Source organism: Etheostoma cragini, chromosome 16 (assembly GCF_013103735.1).
Source record: "Etheostoma cragini isolate CJK2018 chromosome 16, CSU_Ecrag_1.0, whole genome shotgun sequence".
Lineage (NCBI taxonomy): Eukaryota > Metazoa > Chordata > Actinopteri > Perciformes > Percidae > Etheostoma > Etheostoma cragini.
Window position 1 is genome coordinate 16,960,438 of NC_048422.1, and position 10,712 is coordinate 16,971,149.

General features: G+C 39.4%; 1 protein-coding gene across 7 annotated transcripts in view; it reads left to right on the plus strand.

The window, feature by feature from the left end:
• Positions 1–10,712, plus strand: part of ctif (CBP80/20-dependent translation initiation factor) — a 50,398-nt gene that overhangs the window by 22,624 nt on the left and 17,062 nt on the right. For 5 of the 7 annotated variants that reach the window (XM_034895719.1, XM_034895717.1, XM_034895722.1 and 2 more), the window contains 2 exons: positions 5,672–5,692; positions 7,759–7,835. In XM_034895719.1, coding sequence (XP_034751610.1) covers positions 5,672–5,692; positions 7,759–7,835 — 98 coding nt within the window. The remainder of the gene's footprint in view (positions 1–5,671; positions 5,693–7,758; positions 7,836–10,712) is intronic. The other 2 variants (XM_034895718.1, XM_034895723.1) reach the window with 1 other exon arrangement.

A 10,712-nucleotide genomic window follows, 5' to 3' on the forward strand; every position in this document is an offset into this window, starting at 1 on the left:
AAATGTGCTGGTAAAGGAATTTTTTTAAGCTTGGGATAGAGTTAGGCTAGCTTTTTCCCCCTGCTTCCAACTTTTTGCTAAACTAAGCTAGCCATAGTTTGGCTGTAACATCATATTAACTTCACAGACTCTCCACTTAACTCTCGGCAAGAAAAACAAATAAGCATGTTTCACAAAATGTTAAACCATCCCTTTTACAGTGCTATGCTAAACCAGTTTTTCAGTAATTTCATTTTGAGTTATAGCAGGATACAAGTACAATACATTTTAAATTGTGTGTTGTTTCCAATTTGTCAGTGACAAAATTCCAGATATCTTTAAAAATGGAGGGCACCAAAGGAGGAACAGAACGTTACGGGTAGACCAAGCAGAGAGGGAGAGAGCGACTAGTCATTTAGGAGACATCCGGTCTCTGGTCCGTGAACAAAGCCGTCCAGCAGGGGAACAAAGCAGGAGTCTGGAGCTGAGATATCACAGACTGGTTGGCCCCTCCGCCTGGAAGTGTACGTGCTGCGGAGCAGGACTCCAGTTGAGAAGGGACGTTGGGGGCGGGTGGGCTTTTTGGGCGGTCTGTCTCTCAGCTGTCGGTTTGTCTGTAGGCCTGTATTCTACTCATAGTATTTACTCACACACATTTACTGTTCCTGTATGTTTCTGTTCATCTCAAACACACGTGTTTTTCTTGTGCACGTCTCTCCAATCATCTTTACCTTGTCTCCCTTTGGTTCTTCCTATTTGCTGTTTCCTTTTCCCTGTTCTCTTCTGACCATTATCATTAGGCTCCATCCCTCCTCCCTCCACTTCTCATTTTTGTCTGTCACTCCTCCCCTCCATCCTTCAAAATGTTGGTGGGCAGCAGAACAATATCCATGGGGTCATGATGGCCAGCAGCCCCCTCCCTGTGGTCTCTTCCTGCTATTGTCCCTGGTCCTACTGCTGCTTGGCTCTTTCACTCTATTAACCGCACACATACTGGCGTAATCACCACTGTACACACTAATCTTCTGCTATGGCCTCAATCATGGGAGAAACACTTAAATAAAGGCAGGGTACCCTGGGAATTTGTAATTCATTCCAAAGAGGTTGTCAATAAAAGTATAATAGTGACTTCCACTGTTAAATTGATCCCATCTGAATGACATGCATATGTACACATGATTAATAAGATTAACCAAAGTTTTCTATTACAAGTGCATAATAATGAAATGCACATTGTAAAACAGCTGGGGAATAACAAGGCCAAAAAGAAAGATAGCTGAATTTAATTCACTGCTGCCTCTGCAGCAGCAGTGGTTGTCACATTATTATATTTCTATAGGGTCACTTGATCCCACAATGGCTCCCTCTCCTCCTGTAGCTCCACCCCCGAGTTCTTTGATGTGCTGTCTATCTGTCTGTGGTCTGATGTGGCTCCAGCCTCAGATCACTTATTAAATGAGACGCGGATGTCAGGACCTCACATCTTTTCCTCTTATCACCCATCACCCACCATACCTGACTCTGGCAGCTTTATACCTCTTCTTTTGCCACATTTGGCAGGCATCAGCTGCAGAGTCGGTTACATGAAAGGCCTAAAGTAGGGATAATGAAACAGGAAAAACAATTCTAAATCCTAAATGTTAACTTGATTTCTGACATTGGAGAGCTAGACTCTCACAGGATCACAGCCGATGTGTGTCAGGGCCAAAATCTATGTTTTCCCATAATTCTCATTGTAGGAATCCATGTTTCATTTGTCAGTTAATGTTAATTATTAGATAGATAGATAGATAGATAGATAGATAGATAGATAGATAGATACTGTATTCATCCCAGCTTTGAAATTCAACAATTATTATTATGATTATAAAGAAAGTTATCCCCCCAAAAGAGAATTTATTACATCCCCCGTGCTGCTGATGAATCCTAAAAGTTTTTTTTTAATGATTTTAAATTCAGCAGTTAGAGGGTGCATCTTTAAGGTAAATTTTGCTTTTGGACAATGAAATGCAAGAAAAGCATGATGGTGATATTTACTAAAGAATCTTTTTGAGCTGCGCTCACAATCGGTATTACTAAACATTTATTTTATCGATTTGCCAGTTTTTCAGATATACCTTTCCAAATTGTAGACAATGATAGGATCACCTATACAGTTTATATAGAATTAAACCTTTTCACTGGGTGCAGCTGTAAATTGCCTATTCAAACACTTATTGTTATTGATATATGTTGCTATATCTAACAATACGTGAAATACATTTTTATCACAGTTACAAACATGTAAAGAAAACAGAATCGCTTTAGCTAATTTTCGTGTGGACACAGATAATAGAAAACCAAATCTGAGGTTGCATAAATGCCACATTATTCAGTCTTGGTAATTGGGCAACGTCCAAATTAGCTCAGCCTGAGTATGTCTGCTTCCCTCTCAGTATTTTACGTGCTTGCTATCTTGTATTTACAGTCTTTCTTGTTTTCATACTTGCAGTCTTTCTCCTTTGCTCTCAACAAGCTGTCCTGTAATGCCACCCCTGGGGCAGTTTCAAATTTATTGCTTTTGGCCGAGGGCCCTTGCAACATAAATAAGCTGAGAGAAACAATGGACGGGCTGAATGAGCATCATACCAGAATTGTCGCACACTAGAAGGGGCAGGACGATGTTTACTTCATTTTTAACTATTGCAGAGAAAGTTCTGTACTCGTTATTCAGTGTTTCTAATCTTCACATTTCCATCTCTGTTCGTTTTTCTCATTTCCGTACTTTCCTTCCTTGTTACTTATCCCCCTTTCACGCTAATGCAACGTCATTGTTAGGAATGGATTGACAATGGTATCTGACCCAGGTCAATGACCCTTCTGACAAAACCCATGGAAAAAAATTAAACCTTTTTAAATACTACCAGGGTAACTCAAAAAATTTTAAAAGCTAAATCATGCATTACTTTCAAAGAAGATATGTTGTTGATTAGGGGCTACGTGGTGGCGTGGGGTGGTCGTAAAAAGGACACATCTTCACTGTTAGCAGCCCAGGTAGCCTCTCCCAGTGATTTGATTCCTGGAATGCTATGCAGTGTGTCAACTTCCTCTCAAGTCAGACACGCACACCGAACAATTTGTGTTTTAGTAGTCTATTTAGCGGTGGGCTGTTGGCACCCTGTGTGAATGAAGGCTTGCTGATGAGACTTGCTCTTGATGATCATGCTTTACATAAACTCAAGGCTCCACCTGTTAGTGGAGACACACAAATGCATTTCCAGACACAGTATTGCTGTACACCTTGTTTAGTTTTTTTTAGTCATGTTATATTTAGTTAGTCAAAAGCTAATTGTTTTAAAATTGCCATCTGTTGGCCTTGGTTAGAAGAAATCACTTTTTAGCCCTGCCTTCAAAATTAGAAAGAATCTTCCAACTCTTCTGATAAATAACACCACCCACTCCTTCATTTCCAAATATCTCAAGGATGTAATAGACATTGATGAAAAAATTAAATGTCTTAAACTGTCAGGAATCTGAAGTCAATCATACATATGTAAATCACTCACATGCAAAGCTACTCCCTCTGTGTTGACATCTCCAGTCATTTTCTTCTTGCATCTTGTATTTTTTTTCCAACAAAAAACATCCCCTCAATCCCCTTTGATCTACTCTTCAATTTCCTCTATGGCCTTTCCTTTCACACTCTTCCCGGATTTGTCAATGGCCATTCAAATACGTGCAAACGCACATTGATGGTAGATTACTTTGTAGTGCTAATGTGGTGACTCCATTGTTTACCTTTTAATTGTTGAAATTGAGGATAAAATGATAGTGGCGTGGGAAAGGGGTGTGCACTCGGTGTCTATATGTGCCAGGCATTGTCTGATACAGTTCAGGGTGTTGCATCATCTCAATATTTCGAAGGTCAAGCTATCTAAAATGTACCCTGAAATAAATCCTTGCCTCGTCTGGGGACATCTTCTGCTGGCGCCCAAACTTATCCCGTATCTGGGACTCAAAATGTAAAACTTTGTCTAATATTCCCAGACACACAGTTAAACCCGACCAAGTGGCTGTATTCGGAGTACTTGGAGAGGACAGTGCTCTTACACAACACATTCTTTCGGTAGCAATATTTATTACCCTTCTAGCGTATAGATTAATTCTATTGAACTGAAAACAGGCACAAACGCCCATTATGACTTATTGATCAAAGATGTTAGGCAGCACCTAAAACTGGAAAGACTCAGATTTAAATTTAGCGGTTTGGTTGAAACATTTCGTAATCTTTGGCTTGATATTGTAGAAGCTAGGCAATAAATATCCCCTTGGTTCTTACTTTAACTCTTACCTGTGATAACTACCTAAGGTGTGATGTCACTAAGTATGTGGGGCTTATTATCTAACCTGATTATCTGTCACACAGAACCTATTGTGTTTGTGTATTTAAATGTTTTTGAAAAACAATTTTGTAATATTTTATATAATTTGCATTCAATATTTTTGCTCTCTAAAATACAAATCAGTAGACGTTTGAAGAAAAAAAGCTCTCTCTAGCTGTGGCAGCACCACACCAATGCAGCCCTATTTTCAGTCTGAATACTACATGGGACTAAAGACAGATCAAAGGGTCAGGAGGTATTTTCCTGCCATCACCACCTTCTGTTGCACTCGCCTCATCCACATTAGCAACTTAAATGTTCTGATCTTGTTTAAGAAAGTACTCAAATTACACCTTTACTGGTCTTTTGATCATCTCAATAGTCTTTATTCTTAAAAACATAAACAACCATTGACAAAATCTCTTCCACAGTTTGTTTCTATCTGCTCTGTCTTTCACACTTACACGGCCAGCACCCCCCCCCCCCCCCCCCGCAGTCCTTGTCACGTCCACAGGGTCTGCCTGCCGAGAGGTGAGGGGTCTTCTGGCTGGGGACCAGGTCAGCACACGCCACTCTTTGATCTTCCCCGCACTGGCTGCTACCTTCAGATAGCATGTGCACACACGCACGCCCGCACACACACAGCTCTCCCTTTCAGCCACAGAAGCAACTCTACATCTCTCCCTTCTCTGTTCCTGGATGCATTACACACAGCTGTGGGTCTGTGGATTTTTTGGATGTAGATTTCAGCAATTGAAAAGAAGCCTTTTTTTCTCATTTACAGCAAAGATCTAAGAAATTGTGATGGGAGAATAGTGTGTGCGTGTGTGTGTGTGTGTGTGTGTGTGTGTTCACTGTCATCTGGTTACCATTTGAAGGCAGAATTACAGCTAATGATATCCTAGAGGAAAACTACAGTAGCTAAACATGCAACAGTTCTGCTGTTTCTTCTTTCTCCACCTACTTTTTCTCCATGTCAGATTGTTCTAGCGGAAAGTCATTGAAGTCTAAATAAAAAAGCAGAATTTCTTAGATATTAATACTTTGGGGTTTAAACGTAAAGTCTCTGGTCAAAGTAAAGCCCCCCCCCACACACGCACACACACACACACACACACACACACACACACACACACACTCTTTCTGCCTCACATCTGGATTCAATCAGAATCAAACAATCCCCCAGCACCCTCTCTGAGAGAGAAGTAGGTTAGAGCAGCAGTGTCAAATATCAAGCATATTCATTAGAATATCTGCAACATCTTTGTGTTTCTGGAAATGTTTGTTAAATGTTAAGTTAATTTTTACTCTGCATGTTTGTGTTCATGCAGAACTTTGACAACGCTGTACAAGTATGATCTACTTGTACACATGAATGCGTCCTTGTGGATAAATAAAAAGATTGCCTTAAGCCATTACAGCACCACAGAACAGTTTAGAACTATTTTCTACAACTCAATTTTTCTCTTTCTCTCTCTCTTTTTTCTATATGTAACTGTAAGCCTGTAAGTGAAATCAAATTGGACTTTTTATTGCTTCGACTGTACAAAATCCACCACAACCTGTTGTTATATGATACAAATAGAGTGTTGTGGGGGTACAAAAATATTTGAATAATCTAAATATGCATTATGACTGCTTCTATTTCCAATGAAAACAGGATTAGATAATTTGGCCTTTGAAATGGGATCAACAATGTCCTGGTCATGAGACAAATTCATATCAGATCAAATTCTTTGGTTCATTTTTTATTACACTTTTAGCAAGAATACAAAAAAGAAGTGAACAGTAACAAGAGCAAAATCTGTTCACAGAACCCCACCTCCTCACCTTCTTGCACAGTGCATTAGTTTGAGAGTTTGGGGAAATTTGGGGCTTTCTTTAATGAGGGAAGAAGGTTGTTCCCCAAAATCTCGCAATACATGGCCCCGGTCATCCTCTCCTTAATGCAGTGCAGTTGCCCTGTCCCATGTCCAGAAAAACACCCCCAAAGCATGATGCTACCACCCCCATGATTCACAGTAGGGATGGTGTTGTTGGGATGGTACTCATCATTCTTGTTCCTCCAAACATGGTTAGTGAAATTATGACCAAAAAGTGCTATTTTGGTCTCATCTGACCACATGACTTTCTCCCGTGACTCCTCTGGATCATCCAAATGGTCATTGGCGAACTTAAGACGGGCCTTGACATGTGCTAGTTTAAGCAGGGGAACCTTCCGTGCCATGCATGATTTCAAACTATGACATCTTAGTGTATTACCAACAGTAAACTTGGAAACGGTTGTCACAGCTCTTGTCAGGTCATTGACCAGCTCCTCCAGTGTAGTTCTGGGCTGATTTCTCACCTTTCTTAGGATCATTGAGACCCCACGAGGTGAGATCTTGCATGGAGCCCCAGTCCGAGGGAGATTGATGGTCATGTTTAGCTTCTTCCATTTTCTAATGATTGCTCCAACAGTGGACCTTTTTTTTTTCACCAAGCTGCTTGGCAATTTCTCTGTAGACCTTTCCAGCCTTGTAGAGGTGTACAATTTTGTCTCTAGCATCTCTGGACAGCTCTTTGGTCTTGGCCATGTCAGTAGTTGGATTCCTACTGATTGTATGGGGTGGACAGGTGTCTATCCGCAGCTAACGACCTCAAACAGGTGCATCTAATTTAGGATAATAAATGGGGTGGAGGTGGACAGACATTTTGAAGGTAGGTTAACAGGTCTTTGAGGGTCAGAATTCTAGCTGATAGACAGGTGTTCAAATAGTTATTTGCAGCTGTATCATACAAATAAATAGTTAAAAAATCGTACATTGTGATTTCTGGATTTTTTTATTTAGATTATGTCTCTCACAGTGGACATGCACCTACAATGACAATTTCAGACCCCTCCATGATTTATAAGTGGGAGAACTTGCAAAATAGCAGGGTGTTCAAATACTTATTTTCCTCACTGTATAATTGTTAAACTAATATCTTCAAATTTTGGTTGGTTGGTCAAACATAGCAAGACATTTGATGGGAATACTTACAGATAATACATAACTTCACCTCTGGGATTTTTTTTTTTATAAATTGTTTCTGACATTAAAAAATGATCAATAAAACCAATCAACAGAAGAGTTGAAAATTAAAAATATCATTAGTTGCGGCCCTAATTACTATCTGTCTCTGTCCCTCTCACATTCTTACATGCAACTTCCTAACGTTTTTGTGCAGTAAATAAGAAACAATTTCGTACAAACAAACATTTTCTTAAGAGGTCTGGCTTTGACTAACGGCTTCCATTTAAAAAAACAAACAAACAGCACTTTATGTACTTTTGCATGTACAGTGGTGAGGAATTCGGTAGATACTTTCCACAAAGTGATCTGTATTTCTGGTTTTAAAAGGAGCAGTCTCTTATTCTATGATTTGTCCCCAACAGGTCTTCCCACCCCTTCCTAATGAGACTGAGATTGCACACACCAAAAAGCTCTTCCGACGCAGGAGGAATGACCGACGGTAATGACGCATGCAAGTTCACACACGCACACACGCACACAAGCCACACATATTTAAGTGAGAGGGAATGTTTTTTCTGTTGTCAGAGGTTGGTGCACAGCCAGTATATAGCCTTAACATCTCTCCCCAGCCAAAGCAATGTCAAGACAGGAATGCAGGCTCCACACTTCAATGCAGACAGGAAAATAAAAAGAAATAACACTGAGGAGACATTTTTCAGGTTTACTAGGTCACTCACCAAATATTAAGCCAATTATTTAGTCTCCTGTGTTTGCCTACAATCCTCGAGCCATGGATTTACTCATCATGCTTTGCAACATTTAACCTAAGGTCCTGTCCCCAAATTCTTAATTTTGTCTTGGCACATCTGCTCTAATTGTATACACTCTGAAATTGAATTTCACCCGAGTCTGACTTCAATGAAACCACGTCCTTAAGAGAAGGAAAAAAAACATCTTGTTCTTTCACTCCCTGCCCTGATGTCACTGGAAAACTGTTCTTCAGTTGCTAAGAGACAGGCAAAGAGAAAATATTTGGGTTGAATTTGTGGTTAAAAAAGTGGATATTTTAGCTATACCAAATAGATAAAAGAACTTTCATCCTTGTTTTTAATACAGAGAGTAATTGGTTCTGTCCAGAGCTATTGTGTTTATGTGTAATGGGTCCAGCACAGGCCTGGGAATAAGAAAGAATAAACATATAAACTTGGGCCAACAGGAGCTATTTGTTTTGTGAACTGCAACTATGAACAAGTGGCTATCCTGTTTTCTTGACTCTTCTAAGCACACTTTGTCAGTGCTTTTCAGTTTTAGAACAAATGTCAGAACCTTTGATTAACCTAAACTTGGTATCAGAAATACTTTATTAATCCCCAAAGGGAAGTGGCAGTGGTAGTGGATTTTGAAACGGATGTCCCACCAGACTATAATTTGAAACCAACATTAGCGTTTCATTAGAATTCATCTCTTATGTGGTTATATTTTGGGGTAACATAAACCGACTGGGGAGAGCCTATTGACCTCATGCTTCCTTAAACCAAAGAGAGGCGTTGTACAGGTTGACCACATATATTTGCACTGCAGATACGGAGAAAGCAGGATGATGGGTGGGGATAGAGAAACAAATAAATGGACAGGTAAGGTTAAGGATAAGAAGACTGGACAGACATGAAAAGGGGATCAGTACAACTTTTTTAGCAGATTGAATAGAAGAGGACTTAAGCTTTGCCTGTTCTCACAATGCTAGCTGACTGATTCATGGAAGAGTTCTGCTTAACAGGATCTCTGCAGGAATTTTGGATTTATTTTCATACAATATGCAACAATTAGAAAGAGAGACAGGGGACTGACATTTGAGGAGAGATTAATAGAAAACAACTTCCTGTCCACGAAGTACTAAAATACAATATACACAAAATAAAACACATTTTAACATGTACTCTCTAAGCATTGATCTAAGTGCTTGTGGAATTAATTACTTTTTATTGTGTTCTTTGTAGCCAGAGGCTTCCTGTAGCGGAGTCAATATGGAAAAGTTAGTGTGATAAGGTCCAATGTCATCATACATGGTAGTTAGGAATGCATTTACAATGACCCAGGAACAAATATAATGTGGGCTAATCATAAAAAGACCCTGCTTCTGTAAAAAAGCTAATAAGCCTGGAAACTGGTTATTGTAGAATTGCCAGTTTACGGTTGACTGTCCTTTATGAATCCTAGAATTTTTTGTCATCAAATGCTTTAACTGCATGTTTGTCTATAAAAGAGGCTAATCCTCGTAAGTCAACCTTGTCTTGTGTTTACGTTCCCTCACAGAACATAACAAATGGCCTGTTACACTTCACTTTAGGTATCTACATAAGAGTGACATGACATAGACGTGACGTGTCATAAAACATTATAAACAAGTCATAAATGTTTATGACATAAAGCTTCTTTTAGTAAGTGACATTTGATTTTGTCATGACAAGTTATGGTCAGGGTTCATTTGCCATGACTGTGTTCATGACAGTGTCATGTCACTCTTATGTAGAAAACTTCAAGAAAAGTGTTACTGTATATTCATTGTGATGAGAAGCTGCAAGGATAATGTTATATTTGCATTAGATGTTGTTTGTATTGTATGTGATGTGTCAACACAGCTGGGAGAAGAAATGTAAATGGGGAAATATGGAGATTTGACTAAGTGTGCAAAGCGTTGTATTTGAATAAAGAGAAATGGAGTGAGACTGTGAGTAAACGAAAAGTGTAGGCTCGCTGTGGTAGCAAAGAAAAGAAAGGGGAGGTAGTGCATGTGTTTCTACTTTAGTATGCACGTCAAGCAGGGCTGAAATTAGTTGTGATTTACTGGAATGTGCTGCTTACCGCTCTCTGCTCCAAAACAGAAAAGGGGCAAAGAAGAAACTAATATGCTCCTTCTTTCAACCCAGTTAACCCTGTTTTTAATAGGATCTGTTTATTTAACACATTGAGAATTTATGCTAGAATAGACTTACAATTAAAGACAATTTTATACAGTAATAAGCTGAACAGACAAATTAAGTGGAAACTGTTCAAACAGTTTGTGTAGCACGAAACGTCAGAACATTCAGTTTATTTTGGGGTTAAAGCAATATCCTGATTTCTTAAATACTTTCCGTCGGATTTAATCTGAGTTCTCATAACCCGGTTAACAGAGGTAGAGAACTCCTTCAATAACCTGTGGATTCCTACTTGTATACACTTTAACCAGGCTATGAGAGTGTAAAGGAAATATTAGGTTGTCACATTTTACTAATTTAGTGATTGGTCTGTGTCAAGTTGACATACACTCACCGGCCACTTTATTAGGTACCCCATGCTAGTAACGGGTTGGACCCCCTTTTGCCTTCAGAACTGC